Source organism: Rhinopithecus roxellana, chromosome 4 (genome assembly GCF_007565055.1).
Source record: "Rhinopithecus roxellana isolate Shanxi Qingling chromosome 4, ASM756505v1, whole genome shotgun sequence".
Lineage (NCBI taxonomy): Eukaryota > Metazoa > Chordata > Mammalia > Primates > Cercopithecidae > Rhinopithecus > Rhinopithecus roxellana.
In genome coordinates, this window is record NC_044552.1 from 21,273,622 (window position 1) to 21,295,512 (window position 21,891).

General features: G+C 39.6%; 2 protein-coding genes across 14 annotated transcripts in view; one reads left to right on the forward strand and one right to left on the reverse strand.

Moving 5' to 3' along the window:
- LOC104670800 overlaps positions 1 to 21,891 on the reverse strand; it is a 58,046-nt gene that overhangs the window by 34,629 nt on the left and 1,526 nt on the right. Inside the window, exons 2-4 of one of the 10 annotated variants that reach the window (XM_030928411.1) lie at positions 17,401 to 17,453; positions 10,136 to 10,195; positions 7,388 to 8,321 (exon numbers count right to left, since the gene is read on the reverse strand). The exons of 1 other annotated variant lie outside the window; for it this stretch is intronic. In XM_030928411.1, coding sequence (XP_030784271.1) covers positions 8,233 to 8,321; positions 10,136 to 10,195; positions 17,401 to 17,453 — 202 coding nt within the window. In that variant the 3' untranslated portion in view covers positions 7,388 to 8,232. Of the gene's footprint in view, positions 1 to 6,978; positions 8,322 to 9,183; positions 10,196 to 10,774; positions 10,903 to 15,272; positions 15,535 to 17,400; positions 17,454 to 20,167; positions 20,384 to 20,647; positions 21,440 to 21,891 lie in introns of those variants that run through there. 8 more of the 10 variants (XR_004056742.1, XR_004056741.1, XR_004056743.1 and 5 more) reach the window with 8 other exon arrangements.
- ZSCAN16 (zinc finger and SCAN domain containing 16) lies at positions 9,651 to 15,415 on the forward strand. Of its 4 annotated transcripts, none has more exons than XM_010374159.2 (4): positions 9,651 to 9,772; positions 10,496 to 10,913; positions 11,780 to 11,918; positions 14,758 to 15,411. In XM_010374159.2, the coding sequence occupies exons 2-4, from the start codon at positions 10,527 to 10,529 to the stop codon at positions 15,276 to 15,278; spliced, it is 1,047 nt and encodes a 348-aa protein (XP_010372461.1). In that variant the 5' UTR covers positions 9,651 to 9,772; positions 10,496 to 10,526; the 3' UTR covers positions 15,279 to 15,411. The 4 variants fall into 4 exon arrangements, with proteins under 4 accessions (XP_010372461.1, XP_030784264.1, XP_030784262.1 ...); XM_030928404.1 differs by having other exon boundaries at positions 14,700 to 15,401; XM_030928402.1 differs by having other exon boundaries at positions 9,704 to 9,772; positions 10,446 to 10,913; positions 14,758 to 15,415.

A 21,891-nucleotide genomic window follows, 5' to 3' on the forward strand; every position in this document is an offset into this window, starting at 1 on the left:
ACTCAACTTTCAGCCTTTCCTGGTGAACATATTTTTATCTTAGATCTCTTCTGTTGTTTACTGTGCTTGCTCATTGGATCATGATTATCATTCCTCCCTATTTTTCTCCATTCTTTTCTTCAATCATGCCTTCGAAGTTCTGTCCATCCTCTCTTCCATTGCCATCCCCCAATTTCCTCCTCAAATGTTTTAAAACCATTTTGTTGGTATATTTAAACCATCTACTTCTAGTATATGATTTTAGTTCCTGTATACCCCAGTGACATTTGAATGCTCTACTTTTGATTTCAGATTATGTTATCAGAATCAATAATATAGAACTGATTCAAGGGCAGGAACTTACTGTAGATATAGAATCCCAAGAAAATTTGCCTGGCAAAATCAATGGAAAGGCTTCTGAATGAGGAGAAACCCAAGAACATGAAAGATGGACAGAAATATATCAGACAGCCAAGCACAGTGGCTTGTATTCCCACCACTCCAGGCAGAGATGGGCGGATCACCTGAGGTGAGGAGTTTGAGACCAGCCTGGCCAACATAGTGAAACCCCGTCTCTACTAAAAATACAAAAATTTGCCAGGTGTGGTGGTGCAAGCCTGTAATCCTAGCTACTTGGGAGGCTGAGAGGAGAATCACTTGAACCTGGGAGCTGGAGGTTGTAGTGAACTGAGATCGCACCACTGCACTCCAGCCTGGGCGACACAGCGAGACTCAGTCTTAAAAAAAAAAAAGCAAAGAAGTATATCAGAGAAACACAATCAACTGAGAGAAAATATAAGTGAAGTGTGATGAATGTGGGAAAACATTCACTCAAAACTCAAGCCTCATTAGACATAAAAGAATCTGCACCGGTAAGACGCCCTGTTCATGTATGTAATGTGTGTATCAAAACTTTACTCAGAGCTCACAACTTACTGACCATCAGTAAATTTTAGTTTAGCCAAATAAAACCCTATCAGTGTGATGAGTCTGAAAGTCTTTTATTACACTTCATATCTTATTCAGCATTGAAGGACCCACACAGGAGAAACATTTCCAATGTAGTGAGTGTAGGGAAGTTTTTCATGACAGCTCAGATGTTATTTGACACCAGAGAACTCACACGGAAGAGAAACTATACCAGTGTAATGATTGTGGGAAATCCTCTCTGAGCTCATATCTGAGACAACATCAGAGTTCATACTGAAGAGAAGCCATAGCAGTGTAGTGAGTGAGGGAAAAGCTTTAACTAGTGCTTGGGCCTCTTCTGTCACAAGAAAATCCACAGTGGAGAGAAACCATATGAATGTGACAAGCATGGAAAGGCCTTCAGATACAGTTCAGCTCTTGTTGGACACCAGCGAATCCATGGTGGAGAGAAGCCCTATGAGTGCGATGTGTGTGGGAAAGCTTTCAGTAACAGCTCACATCTTTTGGGACACTGAAGAACCCACACTGGAGAAAAGCCCTGCAAATGTGGTGCATATGGAAAACCTTTCCAGCGGAGCTTACACCTCATTTTACATCAGCAAATCCACACTGAAAAGAAGCCCCGGTGATGTCAAGCGTGGTGCAACATTATTCATCTACGCTCATTCCTGTGGAACATCAAAAAAGCCCAACTAGGAAAAGATGCCACCAATACAATCTTGTAGGGAACTCTGCAATCACTATTGCAATTTCAGCAGTCATTTAAAAATATAGCCAGGCATGGTGGCTCAGGCGTGTAATCCCAGTAGTTTGGGAGGTAAAGGTGGGGGATCACTTGAGACAAGGAGTTCAAGACCAGCCTGGGCAACATAGAAAAATTACATATAACAAAAAATTACATACAACATACAAAAAATTTAAAAATTAGGTGGACATAGTGGTGCATGCCTGTAGTTCCAGCTACTCAGGAGTCTGAGGCGGGAGGACTGCTTGAGCTCAGGAGTTCAAGGCCACAATGAGTTATAATTACACCACCATACTCCAGCATGAACAACAGAGCAAGACTCTGTCCCAGAAAAAAGGAAAGAAAATACATGTGAAGGCTGAAATGGGCAAGCACCTGCAGGCTTGCTAAACAAGGCTTTCTGATTCTCTGCCATTAGGCACATCACCTGATAAACTGGGACTCTGCAGGGGCTTATTCCATACTCTCAAAATGTCTCTAAAGCAAGTGGCTCAGGAAATCTAAAAATTCTATTAGACATATATTGGAGGTTTTAGCAATTACTACTGTTCTCTTTCCCCTTCCCTTTTTCTCCTCTTCTATTTGCTTTCTTTGAAGTTGGAGTAATAATCTTCCCTAGAGTGTGAAATTAGAACATCTGATCTACATAAAAAAGCCCTGTATTTTTTTAACTTGATAAAATACTATAGCTTTTTACTTACTTACCCTAAAAGCATTGTGAAATACAAAAGCCATTTTGTAATATTAGAGTGAATTATTATTTACACAGGTAGGATGGTTCAGTGAGGGTAAAACAAGATTCATCATACAAATTCCCAGTAACCTTTCACATCTTACAGAAGGCAAACAGTCCAAATGGGCTGTATTTGGCCTGCACAGGCATTTCCCCCCAGTGCAGTATTTTTAAAAATATTTAAAACTATTGCCATTATTTAAGAATCTGGAGATTTCACATAAAATCTAACTTTCCAGACACTCTTACAAAAATGCATGACGTGACTACACTAGACACCACATTCCCACATGGCAACAGTTGACGAGCTGATTCATTCTACTCTCACCTAGAACATAAAGTACTAAAAATACTGCATTGGGTGGGGAAATGCCTATGCAGGCCAAATACAGCCCATTTGGACTGTCTGCCATCTTTAAGATGTGAAAGGTTACTGGGAATTTGCATGATGAATCTTATTTTACCCTCACTGAACCATCCTACCTGTGTAAATAATAATTCATTCTAATAATTCATTCAAATTCATTCTACTCTCCAGGTGGACAAGGTCCTCACTGCCACACAGCTTCTGTTGCTTTATACTGTCCCCTTCATTCACCCATTTAAATTGTGTGCCCTAAGGATTTCTTAGTGAGGCTTCAAGGACTCTAGATGCTTTACCACCCAAACAGCTTCACTTTCATTAGTTTTATATGTTAGCCTTCCAATTAAAGTTTTCTATGAAGAACAGGTTTTCTGCTAACAAATCTGAAGATTTAGATTAAAAATTTTAAATATATTCTTTGATCACCTGAAGTTAGAGGAAAGCCACTTCGAAATTTTACTTGGATAGAATTTGTAGGTAATCTATGGGAAGTCAACTATAATAGCTTCTAGGAGACTCCTTAGAGACTAGTTCTTTGGGTAAGATAAAAAAACACATGAAGGGGTCAACATTAAGTGTAATAGTGAAAAAACACTGGCCCAAAAGCAGGTATTAAACTGAGGAGAGAATCATTTACATTTGAAGTATTTAGTATTAGGAGCAGTTGTGAAAAAATGGTAGAATGGGGCCAAAGTGGGAAAATGGAGAGGTAGGGGGAAAAAAGCAGCTAAGAATAAGGGAAGGATGGGAATAAACTCTATGAGCAAAGGAAAGTGAAGAGAAATTGGGGGAGGGGAGGGAAAAAGTGGTTTAAAAGGACAAGGACATGACAAAAACAAACTGCAAAGAGGAAATGGAAGCCAAGCTAGTGAAAGTATAGTAGAGGAGAACGCAGCAACCTTTAGAGAAATGTGAGATGGAAGCTGAAGGTCTCTGGAGGTAGGAGTACTTTATGTTCTTTTTATCACTGACTTCAGAGTAATAATCAACCTTTTATTTCCAAGCCATGTAGGCCAAATGCCTTATATGAAGGATCCTAACCCAAATCTAAGTTTACTACTATTCCTTGAGGGCCACTCAGGATCCTTGTCCTGTGTTAGTCTCTGAGTGTTGACACAGGATACCTCTCCTGTCTACCACTCTAGGCCCCAGTTTGTTGAATCCTGCTCAGCCTGGATGCCACTTCAGCAAAAAAGGTTCTCCTGAGGAGCAAAAATATATGCTTGGCTTCCCCAGAGGCATCCAGAGTGCTCCTTTGTGGGAAGAAGTGTGTCTATTCCCCCTCTCTACCCTGCAACAGGATTTTCTGAGATAATAATACTCATTCTGAATTAAATAAATGATACATGCAAAAGGAAAAGCCCTTATAAAGTATAGCAATAGTAGCTGACATTTGTTGAGCACTTACTGTGGTTCAAACATTGTACCAAGCACCTTATATATTTAATGTAAACTTTCCAATTCTTCTTTTAGGTTCTATGTATTTTCTTAAACAATGTATAGATATAAATTATTCTTATGAAAAGTTTATAATAAAATGACAAGTTTTTATTACATTAAAATGTCAAGTAGCAGGCCGGGCATGGTGTCTCACACCTGTAATCCCAGCACTTTGGGAGGCTGAGGCGGGTGGATCACGAGGTCAAGAGATTGATACCATCTTGGCCAACATGGTGAAACCCTGTCTCTACTAAAAATTCAAAAATTAGCTGGGTATGGTGGTGTGCGCCTGTAGTCCCAGCTACTCGGGAGGCTGAGGGAGGAGAATCACTTGAGCCTGGGAGAAGAGGCTGCAGTGAGCTGAGGTAGCACCACTGCACTCCAGCCTTGGGAAAGAGCGAGACTCCATCTCAAAAAAAAAAAAAAAAAGTCAAGCAGCATAGCCGTGCTTATGTTCTTTTCATCACTGAATATATTACATAATATAATCACAACTATGTAAAATATTTAAAATATTAAAAATTGAAAGGAAATGACAACAAACTCAACTGTATTTAGGTGATGAAAATAGAGTGATTTCCCCCTTTTTCTTCCAATTTCTGTATATTCCAAATGCAAAAGTTAGAAAGAATTCATCACACACATGTAAATGCTTTTGAAAAATTAAAATGCTACAGAATTATCTGAGTCCAGAGATTATTCTTTCATAACATTTTCAATTATTGTCTTTAGGGTAGGGTTGGTTTTAGATTTTTCTACTTCTCAAATGAATTTTGGAACTAATATTTTTTCCCAGAAAATCACTAATTTCATTGAGATTTTCAAAAATGTTAGCAGGCTATTTTCCTCTGCTATTTGTGATTTATAATGTTTAAATGTTTTCTCTCAATTGGATTTACCATAGGCTTGTTGCTTTTATGGGCTTGTTAACAAAGATTTTATTTTTGTATTTATTTATTAATGTCACTATTTTTCTATTTTCTAATCCATTCTCTTCTGCTTTTACTTTATTTTTTTCTAGCTTTTTCCTTGGGGGCAGGGGAGGCTTTCTCCTTTTTGTAATTCCTTGAGTTGGATGCTTAGTTCATTTATTTTCTTTCTTTTTTCTATAACGAAAGCAAGTGAGAATATACATCTACCAAGTACTGTTATTTTTTAAATAGTCCACTGTGGGGATTTGTGTGTGGCAGGGGTGAGAAGGTTGGGGCTTTCTGTTTTTATAGTTTTGGAAGATACAGGGGGAGGAGAGGAAGGTCCTGCTTGTCATATACCAGACTGTATACTTAGACCTTAATGAAGAGGTCAGAGAGGCTTTATCCCAGTACAGGAAGAATACACCTAAGCTGAGGATAGAGCCAGGATTTTAACAAGATCTGCAACAGTGACTGAAATCCTCCTTTTGTCTGGTGTTCAGCCACTCACGTTACCACAGCAGGTGCTCCAAGGTGCTAGCCAGTTAATTCTCCGAAGTTGGATGATGAGCCAGGGGCACATTTGAATATTCTGGGCTATTTAGGAAGTTCAGGAAGGTTGACCTGTGGCAGGTATCATCCACAAAGCAGGCTGGGCTTGTGCTTAAAAACCTGATGAGATAATTTAATTCAGTAAGATATTAAATAAAGAGAGCAAAACATACTGATAATACACTGTGCACTAAAGGGGAAGCAAGATATTACTAAGCATTGTCTGGATTTTTTATCTGTTCAGTTGCCTATGAGGGACATGTTATGTCACAGTCAAAAAAGGGACTTTGGCTTTTGATCATGTACTTCTAATGGAAAGAAATGCAGGGGTTATCCTTTTTCTAAAATTTTCTTCCCAGAGTGGAGAGTGTTCTAAAGCTTATTTGAAAATTATTTATATCTACACTTTCTAAATGTTCCACACAAATTTATTTGCTCACTTATATTTACTGTTTAAAAGCACAGGGAATTTGAATCTGATTTTCATCTTAAAGGGTGTAATTCCTTTAAGATGAAAGGTATATATCTACAAAAGGTATATATCTACGGAAGGATATACATTTCACAAAAAAAATTGTCAAACTAGATGCTGGGGACATTTATTCTTTTTAATAAATTTATGTGAATGCATTACTTATCTTTGACTTGTCAGGCAAAGAATTTCAGAGGAGGAAAATAGATACTGATGAAATTCTTCAAACAGGAAAATTTTTTTGTAGGTTGTGGAGAATAAATAGGGTTTTAAGAATAATTATCTTTTCCCATTTATACCAGTAGCAAATCTTCATAAGAAATTGAAATATTCCAGAAATAACAATGTATAAAATGCAAGTTCTCCTTAAGATTACCCCCAACTGACACTCAACGGTGAATTTTATTTATTTATTTATTTATTTATTTATTTATTTTATTTTATTTTGTTTTGTTTTTCCTGAGGCAGAGTCTCACTCTGTCACCAGGCTGGAGTGCGGTGGCATGATCTCAGCTCACTGCAACTTCCACTTCCTGGGTTCAAGTGATTCTCCTGCCTAAGCCTCCTGAGTAGCTGGGACTAACAGGCACATGCCACCACGCCCAGCTAATTTTTGTATTCTTGGTAGAGACGGGGTTTCACTATGTTGGCCAGCATGGTCTCGATCTCTTGACCTTGTGATCTGCCTGCCTCAGCCTCCCAAAGTGCTAGGATTACAGGTGTGAGCCACCGTGCCTGGCCAACATTTTTAAGATAATAATTTTCACAAAAACAGTCATACCATATCTTTTGTAACTTTTTATTTTACTCAATATACCTTTGGCATCTCTTAGTTTCTAAAAACTGGGTGGTATTTTAATGAATAGACATATAGAAATTTAAATTCCAAATAATAGGCATTCAAATTTCCCAATTTAAACAGTGCTTCTTTGTATATACGTTCAAACATTTAAGTAAGCATTTCTATATGGATAAATCCAAGAAGCTAAGTTTTGAATCAAGGGGTATGGACAACTTCTCACCTTCTAAATAAGTCTTACCTTCTAAAAATGTACAACTAAGTATGCCCGTATATCCATACACTTTCTAACACTGAATATTATAAATTGTTTGTCTTTAGCAATCTGAAAGATTTTTAAACATCTTTCTTGTTTTATTTAAATTCTTATTAGTGAATCTTTTCATATTCATTATTCTTAGTTTTGTGTTCTATAAATGTCATGTGAGTTCGTGTAAAGAGAGTCCACCAACAGGCTTTGTGTGAGCAACAAGGCTGTTTATTTCACTTGGGTGCAAGTGGGCTGAGTCCAAAAGGAGAGTCAGCAAAGGGAAATAGGGATGGGGCAGTGTTACAGGATTTGGGTAGGTAGTGGGAAATTACAGTTAAATGTGATTATCTCTTGTGGGCAGGGGCGGGGGTCACAAGGTGCAGGGTGAGGAGATCATGAGACTCATTGTCAGGGGTGGGGGGAATGTCACAAGGTCGACTAATTGGGGTGGGGCAGGAACAAATCACAATGGTGAAATGTCATCTTTTGTGGTTCTGCAGTTGCTCCAGGTCATCTGGATGTATACTTGCTGGTCACAGGGGTTATGATGGCTTTGTATCATATTGTCAGAGGCCTGACAATAAATGCATGTAGGTTAAGTACTTTGTCTATTTTTCTATTGGCTTGTTCATATTTTTATTTTTTTGGTAAGATAAAAGGTCTTTGTATATAAGGAAAAACAGCTGTGTCTTTTGGATGTGTGGCATATTTTACTTTTAGTTTATATTTTATTTTTACTTTTTTCATTCAGATATTTTAATTTTACAAGGCCAGTTTCATTTATCTTTTCCTCCATGGCCTTTTCAGTTTTATGTCTTTAGGGTTTTGTGTTATTCTTAAAAAGGCCCTTCCCTAGTCCAGTTTTCCAAACTGTCTCCCTGCTTCTGCCCTTGCCCAACCCCTTCACATTCAAGTCTACTGTTAACATAGCAGCCAAAATAATAATTTCAATACCCAAGTTTAATCATGTTACTTCTCTACTCAGAAATCTCGAATGAGCCATGCTGTGTAGCTTACACCTGTAGTTCCAGCTAGTCAGGAGGCTGAGGCAAGAGGATCACTTGAGCCCAGGAGTTTCAGGCTGCAGTGAGCTATGATCACACCACTCACTGCACTCCAGTCTGGGTGACAGAATGAGACCCATCACTTAAAAAAAAGGAAAAGGAAAGAAAAGAGAAAAGAAAATAAACTTTCAGTAGCTTAGCATTTTATCATTTTAGAGTAAAAATACCCTTGCACTCACAGAAGGTTCTCACTATCTCTCCACCCAATGCTCTTTTGCTCACTCAGCTCCAGAAAAACAAGTATCCTTCCTTTGCCCAAATTACTTAAACACACCTCACTCCAGGCTTTTGCATTTGTTATCCCTCTCCCTGAAACATCTTTATCCCTGATGGCCCATTCCCTCAGCTCCCTCAATCTTTGCTCAAATGTCAATTTACTAGTCAGGTCCTCCATGAATATCCTGTTTAAACTGTATCACTTCATTCTCACCCCAAATTCTCTATTTCCTTTATTTTCTCCTTAGCACTAATATTCACCATCTATACACTATTTTTTTTTTTTTTTGGTTTATTGCCTGCCTTCCCACCACACACACACACACACGATTATAAATTCCATGAAAGAAAGGGCATTGTTTTGCTCAAAATTAGTTCCAGCTTCCACAATAGTGCCTGGCATAGTAGGTAAATCAATATTTGTGGAAGAAACAGGAAGAGGGAGGAAAAAACTAAGAGCATTTTTCAACCATCAGTTTAGCAAAGATCAAAATATTTTATAACACTGTGTTGACAAGTATAGGTAAATAAGAATATTGCTAGTAGATTCTATGATTGGTGATTTGGCATTAACAAAAGTACAAATTTCCCTCTTCTATGCTGTAGTAACTCCCTTTCTAGAAATACAGACTATGGTTATATCCTTACACATGAAAAATGTGAGTTCACAGTAAGTTATTGCAGCAATGTTTGAAAAACAAAAATTGGAAACAACCTCATGATCACCAATGGGGTAGTTTATTAATATATTATGGCACATAATACACAGTTGAATGATGCGCAGTTGTTTAAAAAAGACCAAGATCAAGGAAATACTTATGTACAGTCTTTACCAAGATCACTTGGTAAAAAGAAAAATAAGAAAGTTACAGAAATGCTACTCTTTATGCAGAGGGGGAAAAGCGCGGACAATCTATAACAGTGTAATATATCTATAGAAGGATATACAAGTCACGAAAAATACTGTCACACTAGACGCTGGGGGACATTTACTCTTTTTAATAAATGTATGTGAATGCATTACTTATCCATATTACTTATTTAATAACTAAACCGGAAAACATTTTTAAAAAGTAGAAATAAGACTTGCTCGCAGGCCCCGCAGTCCTATCAATACGAGGCGTAGAACCCGGGTCCTCCACTGCCTAGGGCTGAGGAGGCAAGCCCTAAAGCTGCCACAGAGGCGAAGCTTCCTAGAGCGGCCCGGAAGTGCCCGGCTGAAGCGGCCGGGCGCTGATTGGTGTCTTTGAGTCTAGTCTTTGTTCGGGGCTGTCCAAAGGATGCTAGCTATTGCACCTGTTCCTCCCCGCGTGTAAGGTGAGTGTCTCCCGGCTCCCAGGTGGAGAAAAGGGGACAAGGCGCAGCTGTGGTCAGCAGCAACACCCTCCCCACACCTCCCTGTCGCGGGCAGAGTGTAATACTCCTCTCCCTCCCTCCGTCCCCCAACAGATCTACAGGAGAGGAGTTGGCCCGACCTTCTGGGAGAGGATGGGTGGAAGGGGGACACTGGTTGCGGGTTCCTTTGCAGAGGCATCTGTCTGATCCCCTTCCAGGGTTGGCACACATATCCTATAACCAGTGAATCCTGGGGACACAAATGGCCCATGCATCTCATGGTAACAGAATGAAGAGCCTTTTAACAAAGCAGTTAATAATACTTGGCGTTTATTTAGTGCTTACTAGTGCCTGCTGCCATGCCAGAGACGTTGCATACGTTCTCATGTAATCTATGTATCAACCCTGTAAGACACATGAGAATTGTACATGAGGATCTGTAGTTCTAGTCCAGATAAATAACTTCCTCTAAGTTACACAATAGAGCACAGATTCAAACCATGTCCCTGTGTCACTGTTTATTGTTTTGTTGTTTTCAGCTTCCTATAAGACTGTTTTCTCTGATTGACTTCTGGTGGCTTGGCTTCATTATGATGTGTTTATGTTCACAGCAATTTTTGTAATTTCTCTATGGTAACAACTTTTTATGCCTTAGGAGTGTCTCTGAGGAAGGATTCTAAGAGATTCTCTTTGACTCAATCCCAGATAGAGGATAAATCTCCTGACAAAGCCCAGAATGACCACAGCCCTGGAACCTGAGGAACGAAAAGGACTTCCGATAATTAAGGCAGAAGACCATTACTGGGGACAGGATTCCAGCTCACCAAAGTGCAGTCCTCACAGGAGGGAACTCTGTAGACAGCACTTCAGGAAGCTGTGCTATCAGGATGCACCTGGACCCCGTGAAGCTCTTACCCAGCTGTGGGAGCTCTGCCGTCAGTGGTTGAGGCCAGAATGCCACACCAAGGAGCAGATTTTAGACCTGCTGGTGCTAGAACAGTTCCTGAGCATTCTTCCTAAAGACCTGCAAGCATGGGTGCAGGCACACCATCCAGAGACTGGAGAGGAGGCAGTGACTGTGCTGGAGGATCTGGAGAGAGAGCTTGATGAACCTGGAAAGCAGGTGTGAAGGGGCAGTTATCTGGCTGTGAGTGATCAGGGCATATGGACAGAGCCAAAGCAAAAGGCATATGAGAAAACATCTCAAAATATTTATACTCTAAAGAACAAGGCATAGGAAGGGACCTGACTACCTATGTCAAATAATTAAAGTGTGGCTGGGTAAAGAGAAAAGAGTCACTAGACTGATTCTATGCCTGTTTGGAAGGCTAAGATCAGTGGGAAGTTACCAAAAGGCAATCAGGTATCAGAGGAAAAGAAATAATTTTCTGCCATTCATAGATACCCATAAATAAAATAGGCTACCCCATAAGAAACTCCCTTTCCAAACAGGTATTCAAGCGGAGATTCAAGTAGATGTCAAGGATATTGCAGAATAGAACTGTCCAACAGAAATGTAATGAAAGCTGTATATGTATTTAAATTTTCTAGTAGCCACATTAAAAAAACAAAAACAGGTGAAATATATTTTTAACCCACAATATTTATCTCATTTGTACTAGCCATATTTTAAGTACTCAGTGACCACATTTTGCTAGTGACTACCATATCAGACAGCATGGTTATAGAAGAAATGCTCCCATTTGCTGGAAGTTGGGCTACATGATTTTTAAGCTACCTTCCAAATCCCAATGCTCTGATCCTGGACTTCTGCAGATCAATGAAAGAAAAGACACTGAATTTTACTCTGTAGTGTCCTGAATTGTAGAGATTAGCCTCTGTTCCTTTTCCTAGCCATTATTGCCATTTACAATGAAATGAGAATTTGTCCCCCCTTCCTATGTCCCTGGCAGATGTTTCATTTGATTGTTTTATCTGAAGTTACTTAAGTTTCCATAAAGTTCACCTTACACACCTCATTTTCCCTAGGTCCCAGGCAATTCAGAAAGACAGGACATACTCATGGACAAGTTGGCCCCCTTGGGAAGGCCATATGAATCACTGACTGTCCAGCTCCATCCCAAGAAGACCCAACTGGAGCAGGAAGCTGGGAAACCACAAAGGAATGGTAAGCAGGAACAGCTCTTAGTATATGAGGGAAGTATATGAGGGAAGAGGTGCTTCCTTAGGTTAGAGGAGAACTTTCTCCTTTTAAAGATTCCCTGCTTGTCCTCCACCTCACTATGGATAATTTTATCCTCTTATTACCCTTGCTCCATGATGGAGTTATATTTTAGTTTCTCACTGGACAAAAAAAGCTGTTATTTGGCCTAAGGGATGAGGATGGAGTTTATTTAATATCCTTATAATTCTGTTGTTATCTAATGATTCTAGTTCCAAATCTCCCTAAATTTCCATTTTGAGACAGGAGAACTTATGGCACCCTGTATTGGTCAGCGAGGCCTGCCATACAAAATATCATAGACTTATGGGTGGCTTAACAATAGAAATTTATTTTCTCACAGTTCTGGAGGCTGGAAGTCCAAGAAGAAGATGCTTACAGAGTTAGTTTCTAGTGAGGCTTCTCTCCTTGGCTTGCAGACTTCTTGCTGTGTCTTCACATGGCCTTTCTCTGTACACACACACTCCTGGTGTCTCTTCCCCTTGTAAGGACACTAGTACTACTGGATTAGGGTCCTACCCTTATGAATTCATTCAACCTTAATTACTTCATTAAAGGCCCTATTATCATATACAGTAATGTTTGAAAGGGGTTAGGGCTTCAATGTGTGAATTTGTGGAGGAAGACAAGTTAATCCCTAACACATTCCCATGATGAAAGAAGTAGGGAAGAGAGACAATGATCAGTCAGTACAGCAAAGTTTCTTGTTTTTATCTGCATGTCAAATTAACTGGGTTTGGTCCCCCATCCCAGCTCCCTAATTACAAACGAGGGTGTCTAGTGTATCCCCCAGGCTACATTAAAAAACAGGTGAATTTTAAATTCCAGTTTGTCCAAACCCTACCTTTTTCAGTGCTTACCGCCCTTTCTCTAGAGGCTTTCATGTCTCATAATGCCTCTCCGGGTAGTTCCTTATACTCCAGCCTATTTTGTATTCTTACTACTTAAGTTTTACCAATATAGTTCTCCCATTTTGTAGGATCCCTACCAGATGATTTGTCTAATCTGAAAAATTATTTTGAGTGAAGATGTTCCTAGCTGCTATCTGGAAAGGATGACATTTAATTATATGTAACATAAAGAAGCCTTTAAGTGCTTTAACTCTAGGAGTGGAGTACTGGTTACTGTTTAACTTTAGAAGTGCGATTGAGAACCTCCTATCTGTTCTTTTTTATTTTTATTTTATTTTATTTTATTTTATTTTATTTTATTTTAGAAGAGAGGTCTCACTATGTTTCCCAGGCTTGTCTCAAACTCCTGGGCTCCAGTGATCCTCCCACCTAAGTTTCCCAAAGTGCTAGGATTATAAGCGTGAGCCACTGTGCCTAGCTCAACCCATCTTTTGATTCATTCATCTTTCATTGAGCATTTACTAAGTAGCAGCTATATGCCAGGCACTATACTAAATCTAAGGAATCCAAAGGTAAGACACATTACTTCTCTTCAAGAAGCAGGAGAGTGAGCACTTACAATAGTATAATAATTACTGTACTAGAGATACACTGTGAACTGCAAAGAGGATAGCTATCCCTAAGGTGCACCTGCAAAAGTATCACAGAGTAGGCTTGCTTGAGCTGAGAAGGTCATGTGGGAACTGAAAGGGGGTGACATTTTTTTTTCTTTTTTTTGAGACGGAGTCTCGCTCTGCCGCCCAGGCTGGAGTGCAGTGGCCGGATCTCAGCTCACTGCAAGCTCCGCCTCCTGGGTTTACGCCATTCTCCTGCCTCAGCCTCCCGAGTAGCTGGGACTACAGGCGCCCGCCACGTCGCCCGGCTAGTTTTTTTTCTTGTATTTTTTTAGTAGAGACGGGGTTTCACCGTGTTAGCCAGGATGGTCTCGATCTCCTGACCTCATGATCCGCCCGTCTCGGCCTCCCAAAGTGCTGGGATTACAGGCTTGAGCCACTGCGCCCGGCCGAAAGGAGATGATATTTTAGGCAAAGAAACAGTGAAAAAAAATAGCATCAGAGAATAACATTCTAAGAATAGCAACTGCTCTGAGTTTGATTCTGATAAGGAGTCATCTGTGGGAGGGAAAATCAGCAATCTGTGTTTTAATAAACCATCCAGCTGATTCTGATGCACAGTAAGGTTAGAAACCACTAAGCTAGGATTTAGACAGGAGGAGATAACAGCAAGAACATCAGTTTCAGGAAAAAAATATTTTATCCAGCATGTACACTGACTATCCATTGTCATTTCCTATTCCTTTTCATTCCTCTATTTACCCTGACCTGCATGTTGTCACCCTGCTTCCAGCTCATTATTATCCTTCAAACACACGCCTCTCCTTGGATGGTTCCTATTCACTGTATTCCTCTCAGACTCCGAATCCTATTATCCTCTCCATTCACTTTTACTTGATTTTACTTGCCACCTATGTTTCAGGCCCCTGCATGTTTCTCCCAAACTTTTACCTCCATCCCCATCTCTGTTCTCCAGTCTAATTATCCTTGGCATATCTGTAGTCCTCTCATTTATCCTTCTTCTCTTACACAGTATTGCTAGCTTATCTCTTGAGCTCTATTTTTGCCTTTTCTTCTTAATCTACTCTCAAACAACTTCTTCTGCTGATATCTTCCTTCTTAATTTCTTCCCTCCATTGTGACTCTGTGCTACAATGATACCAAAAATAAGATGGTACCAAATATTTGATATGCATGTTGTATGTTGACTTCTCATTATTTTATAACACATTTATAACATTTACATGTTCTTTTTTCCATAGGCTGTTTGCTTCTCAAACATACAATAGGACCCGTTTGTGTACTGTTTGTTTGTTACAGGTGATAAAACTAGGACTAAGAATGAAGAGTTGTTCCAGAAGGAAGATATGCCCAAAGACAAGGAATTCCTTGGGGAGATAAATGACAGACTGAACAAAGATACTCCTCAGCATCCTAAGTCCAAAGATATTATGGAAAATGAGGGTAGATCAGAATGGCAACAGAGGGAAAGAAGACGATATAAATGTGATGAATGTGGGAAAAATTTCAGTCATAGCTCAGACCTTAGTAAACACAGGAGAACTCACACTGGAGAGAAGCCCTATAAATGTGATGAGTGTGGAAAAGCCTTCATTCAGCGCTCACATCTCATTGGACATCATAGAGTACACACTGGAGTAAAACCCTATAAATGTAAAGAATGTGGGAAAGATTTCAGTGGGCGCACAGGTCTTATTCAACATCAGAGAATCCACACAGGTGAAAAACCCTATGAATGTGATGAGTGTGGAAGACCTTTCCGAGTAAGTTCAGCTCTTATTAGACATCAAAGAATTCATACGGCAAATAAACTCTACTAATATAGTAGTGATATCAAAAGTTCTTTAGACACTCAGGCCTAACTAGTTATCAGAGAATCTAATTTAGAAACCTTGAGTTTCCTCAATGTGGTCAAAGCTTCAGTCATCATTAAACTACTCTGGCACCAAGGAATCTACCTGAGTAAAATGTCCTTTTATTTCAAATTAGTTCAGTTTTGAGGGGGAATCAAGAATTCTTTCAGAAAGCCTTGTCCACTGACAACACTGGTCACCTGCAGTCCAAGATCAATGGTTCCTGGATGAAAGACAGTGAATTAATTCTGTCTCTGCTCTAGATCCTTTTAGTTGACCATTCACTGTCTGACTTTAGACAAGACATACAGTTTTTCTCTGCCTTCATTTCCCCTTCTGTACAGATGATAATGGAAGCTCACCAGGTATGTTTTGACAAGTTAAAACAGATGAAAACTACTTTTGAGATTAAGATATAAAACAATGCTAATTATTTGTTTTCCATCATTACTCATATAATATCCTAAATATCCTTTTATCTTAAAATGGGGAGTATGATTATTTTTTGGAAATTTTTGTTTGCCAACGATAAAGAATAAGCCATCAGAAGGCAGGAGGCCAGCCTGGTCAACACAGCGAGACCCCCACCTCTACAGAAACTTAAGAAAAATTAGCCAGGCATGGTGGCACACACCTGTAGTCCCACCCAACTATTTAGGAGGCTGAGGTGGGAAGATCACTTGAACCCAGGAGTTCAAGGCTGTAGTGAGACGTGATTGCACCATTGCACTCCAGCCTAGGCAACGGCATGATCTTATCTCAAAAAGAAGAAAAAAAGGAGGCTGAGGAAAACAAAATGGAGGAGAAGGCAGTCTGTGATCATTAGGAGTTGCTGGGGAGAGGAAAGGATCTATAACTAGATAAATAACTTCTTTTCTGGATTTCAGGTTATTTTAAACTGAGGGAGATAGGAAGGGGTTGATCTAACTTGGTCCAGTTTGTCCAGATTGGTGGCCAGTACTCACATTAACTCAAATAAAATGGAAAATTCAGTTCCTCACATTTCAAGTGCTCATAGCTACATGATAGTGGCCACTATATTGGACAGCACAGATATACACTTTTTTTGTCTTTTTTTCGCCCAGGCTGGAGTGATCCTCTGTTCACTGCAAGCTCCACCTCCCAGGTTCAAGCGATTCTCCTGCCTCAGCCTCCTGAGTAGCTGAGATTACAGGCATGCACCACCATGCCTGGCTAATTTTTGTATTTTTAGCAGGATTTTGCCATGTTGGCCAGGCTGGTCTCAAACTCAAGTGATCTGCCCACCTCAGCCTCCCAAAATGCTGGGATTAAAGGTGTGAGCCATCGCACCTGGCCACATCTCTAATTTGAGAATCTTATAGCATGACAGGAATTGTGGTCGAAGGCCTTGCACATTCAAATTCACACCACCAATCAAACTGCCCAGAGCAGAACTCTGGTTCTTTTCTTAGTTCTAGGAATAATGATCACCAAAACAATCAGGAAAGAAGTGATCTAATCTCTTCAAATCTCTTGTTTTCAATTAAGAGATTTCAATTGAAGATATCTATTAAGAACACCTGCTTTATTGTTTAAGATCAGGAAAACTACAAGAATCATTTTTGTGTCTACAACTATAGGAACATGAATCTTTAAAAAATAATAATAATAAAGAGTTTAGCTTCATTGTCCAGGCTGGAGTACAGTGGCACAATCATACCTCACTGCAGCCTGGAACTCCTGTACTCCAGTGATCCTCCCACCTCAGCCTTCCGAGTAGCTGGGACTACAAGCACACACCACTGTGTCTGGGTTTTTTTTGTTTGTTTGTTTAGAGATAGGGTCTGACTATGTTACTCAGGCTAGTATTGAATTCATGGACTCAAACAATCCTCCCATCCTCCTCCCAAAGTGCTGGATATTACAGGCATGAACCACCATGCCCCGCCAAGAAAATGAATCTTGAGGTGTTTCTCATAATGCCCTAAACATAAACTGAGCTTTTATGTCCCTTTAACATAATGATCCTTTTAAAAAAATGTATATTTACTTTGAATATCTTACATCAACACATTTTTTAAATGTCAGGCTTCACACGAATACTTGTTTTGTGACTTACTATAATTACCTGAGCAATATTTCAAAGTATTTGAAACAGTCAAAGGATTTTCTTTAATGGTCCTGAAAAGTAAAATACGAAATATTTAATATTAGTATCAGAAACATCCTTATTTTAAAAATAAAGTTAGGTGCTTTCTGAATAATGGCTTTTCCCCTTTTACCTTTAGTCTTTGTGAGAAACACTACAATGCTTAGAAACTGTTCAGATCTTTAAAGGGGAAACTCACGTTTCTGATTTTATCCTTCCTTGAATTTAGGGAGGCTTCTGCAATGGTAAGAAAGATGATTTTGGCTACCCCAAGATTAGATTTCCTAAAATTGGTAAACACATGACAGACTGATTTTCCTTATCCTCTGTATCAGCAGTCCCCAACCTTTCTGGAACCAGAGACAGATCTCGTGAAAGACAATTTTTCCAGGGACAGGGAAGGGGGTGTGGTTTCATTTATCATTGGATTCTCATAAGGAAAGTGCAACCTAGATCCCTCGCATGTGCAGTTCACGATAGGGTTTGCGACCCTGTGAGAATCTAATCCCACTGCTCATCTGACAGGAGGTAGAGCTCAGCTTTGCTTGCTCACTGGCCCCTCACCTCCTGCTTTCCTGGCCATGGCGGGGACATGAGGACTCCTGCTATATATGACAGAACATTCCAGTTCAGCTAGTAGTTTTGAATACGTATTATGTACAAAGAGCTGTTCTAGTCTTAAGAGTTCTGCACCCTTAAAGGCTGAGTGAAGAGTAGTCTGGAGCACTACAACCATTCTACCCTTTTTAGATTTTGTTGATTCCAAATTGCCACCACAGTGCCCACCACAGGTTTGGTCTAATGTTAATCAGAAGGGTAATGGTAAGAGTCAGGGAGGGACAGAAAGACATGGGACCAGAGACAGCCTAGCACGATGTAGGTAAGAGAAGAACAGTCAGTGGGATCTAGGATAATTGCAGGCAAAAGGCAAAAGAGGCATGAGGTCAAAGGAAATCGAAGTAGTTGCTGGTACTATGGAGACGCAGGCAGTGTCTTAGCGTGTAGAAACCCCAGAAGAAACGGGTGGGAGTGCAACCAGTTAGAAATAACACAGCTCAATCAAGCCACATTTCTTGGAAGAGGAGGTGTAATATTTTGGACACTGTATCAGTTCTAGAAGAGAGCCATCCCGAATGGACAGCACCTGGTCTGAAAAAAAAACCAAAAAAACAAAAAACCCTGAACATCGAAAGCAGTTCCTCAGAGAGTTGTGTCAAAAGCAAATGTGTTGCTGTTCTTCATATCTTTCTGGAGGGTTTTTTTTTTTTTCTGGGGGAGGAGTCAAGAATTTATATTTTGTAGTTTCATGGACTAACAAGACAGTAATTACAACAGACAGCTATAGGGAATATGGGAGTCAGCTCTCTCAGACACAGATGGGTTGGTAGTGAACTGGCAGTTCTAAGTGAGGGTGTCAACAGGTATGAATGGAACAAATAGATGAGTGTTGAGGGAGGGTCTATAGGAGGTGTCAGTGGGTATTGATGAAGAGGGGGAAAATGAGGAGAAAGGGATGAAAAGAGAATAATTTTAAAAAGAGGGCAAGGGCATAGGAGAGGAACAACTATAAAACAAGGGATGGAGATAGGAAAGATAGACAAGTGATTCTAATATATTGGCATCAATCATTGTTGGAGACAGTGGATCATCTGATACAAGCTATATAAAGGTAAAAAGACTAGCTCCTGATCCCAAGGTGCTTTGAGTCTTATGTGTACAGCACACACTGTATTAGCTTTATTAAATGGTCTACATTCTTATCCTGAGGATGAAATTATTTTATTATAGTCTCATCACAAAATCCATCAACAGTGGAAACAAATGGAAACAGAAATGCTTCAAAACAACCTGTTTTTCCCATCATAATATTACAAGGGAGTTAGGCTGAGGTTTTAAAAGAATAGGTATCTCAGTCTTTCTTACTCAGATCCTCTAGAGCAAGGTTTCTCAACCTTGAGAAACTATTTCTATTGACATTCTGGGCCAGACAATTCTTTGATGTCAGGGGCTGTCCTCTGCACTGTAGGATGTTTAGCAGTATCCCTGGCCTCTACCCACTAGATGTTACTAGTACTTCCACTTGTGATATCCAAAAACGTCTCCAGGCAATTTGGTGGGCAGGCTGAGTGAGGCAAATGTCCCCTGAGAGGCAAAATCACCCCCAGTTGAGAACCCCTGAACTATAGGAAAATGATCAGATTTCTATGACTGTTCTACATCATATACAATAAAATTCTACTTAGAAATGCTACATGTGTCCGGGCGCGGTGACTCATGCCTGTAATCCCAACACTTTGGGAGGCCGAGGTGGGTGAATCATCTGAGGTTGGGAGTTCCAGACCACCCTGACCATCATGGAGAAACCTCGTCTCTACTAAAAATACAAACTTAGCAGGGCGTGGTGGCGCATGCCTGTAATCCCAGCTACTCAGGAGGCTGAGGCAGAAGAATGGCTTGAACCCAGGAAGCGGAGGTTGCAGTGAGCCGAGATCATCATGCCATTGCACCCCAGCCTGGGCAACAACAGCAGAAACGAAAGGAAGGGAAAGGGAAAGGGAAAGGAGGGAAAGAAGGAAAGGAAAGAGATGAGGGAAAGAAAGGAGGGAAAGGAAGGAAAGAGAAGAAAGAAATGCTACATGTGACCAGCACTACTGGACCCGTTTCCTACCCCAGAAAATTATTCCCAACACACCTAAACTCAGTGCAGCAATGATGCTAAAAAGTAGTCTACTTTAGAAAGCCTTACCTTATGTACTAGTGAGGACTAGTAATGTGACTTCAATGTGACTTGCATAAAGAGCTTACACTGCATTTTTGCAGACCTTCCCCTTCCCTCCTTGCCACACTTCTGGTGCAATTTTCTTCTTTGCCCCTTGACCCAAACATGAATATAGACATTTTATCCTTGATCTAAATCTGTACTGTCCAGTGTAGTAGCCACGAGGTACATTTGGCTCTGCAACTGAGGAACGAAATTTATAATTTTAATTAAACTTTAAAACTCATAATTCACTAGATAACTTTTAAGTATATTTGAAATAATTTGGATATGTGAATCTATTTTTTCCACTTTAAATTTTATGTAATCTCAATATAAATTATTTATGAAAATGTAATATGTGAATTGAGATGTCCAATAAGTATAAACACACTGGCTTTCAAAAAATGGAATACAGGATATTAATAATTTTTATAATGATTAGATGTTGACATAGTAATATTTTGGATATGATGGTTTAAAGATAATTTCACCTGTCTTTTTGCATTTTAATATGGCTATTAATAAGAAAGTTTTAAATTACATAGGTAAATCCTATTATATTCCTATTTATTAGACAGAACTGACCTTCAGTTCTGCAGAAGACCATTCCACACAAAGGGGAGAGGTAATGCAAAGTCTCTGATTAGGAATGAATTTGGTGTGTTACAGGAACTGAAAAAGGTCACGTGTTGAAAGCACTGGATTAAGGGGAAGGTAACATAAGATTAGGTTAGAGAGGTGAGCAGGGGCCGGGATGTGTATTCTAAAGGTGATGGGGAACTACTAGAAGGGAGGAACATAATCCAATGTTTGTTTTTAAAAGATCATTCTGGCTCCTTAAAGAGGCAAGAATGAGAAAATAGCAGAAGTAAGGAAATCAGTCCAGAAGCTACTGTAGTAACCCAAGTGAGAGAAGGTGGTGGCATGGACCATGGGTTTCCAGTGGGTATAAAGAGAAACAAACAGATTTAAGGTACATTTTGGAGATGAAAATATAATCTTGCTCATTGTTGTAGATTCCTAAATTATGCTTGAAAAGATGTTTCTGTATTAGGTTAAACAAATGAAATCCCTGTTTTTGTGGGTCAAAACGGTTAAATACCAGAAAGGTAAAATGATTTAACCCAATAGAAACAAATAATGACAGAGAAGAATCAGAGGCATGAAACTGGAGAGGGGATATTGAAATGGGGCTTGTTTATTAAAACGAAAATTTTTATTGTTCTCTTCTCCTTAAATCTCTCCGTGGAAGGCACCCTTGTCAAAAAAAAGAAAAAGAAAAAACAAAAACAAAACAAAAAAAACCTTTGTTTAAAGACAAATTGCCAACAGACCCGATGAGATTCAGAACACTGCTGCAATAACGTATCTCTGTAGAAACTTATACTTTCATCTGGGCAGCAAATTTCCTAAGCTGATAAAACCAGGTTATCAATGAAAGGCGAGAGTACAGAATTTAAAGGAAGAATGCCTGGATATGAATCTTTGTTCTGCCAGTTACTAGTTATATGACCTTGGCTAATACACTTATTCTCTCTGAAACTCAGGTTCCCCATCTGTAAAACAGTATTATAATGATATCTACCTCATAAAGTAGTAATTAAATGAGTGACCAAATGTGAAAGGTTTAGAAGAGTGACTGGCCCATAATGTTATAAAAGTCTTAGTCCCTAACATTAGCGCACTTAGATCTTTTTGTTAGCCTTAAA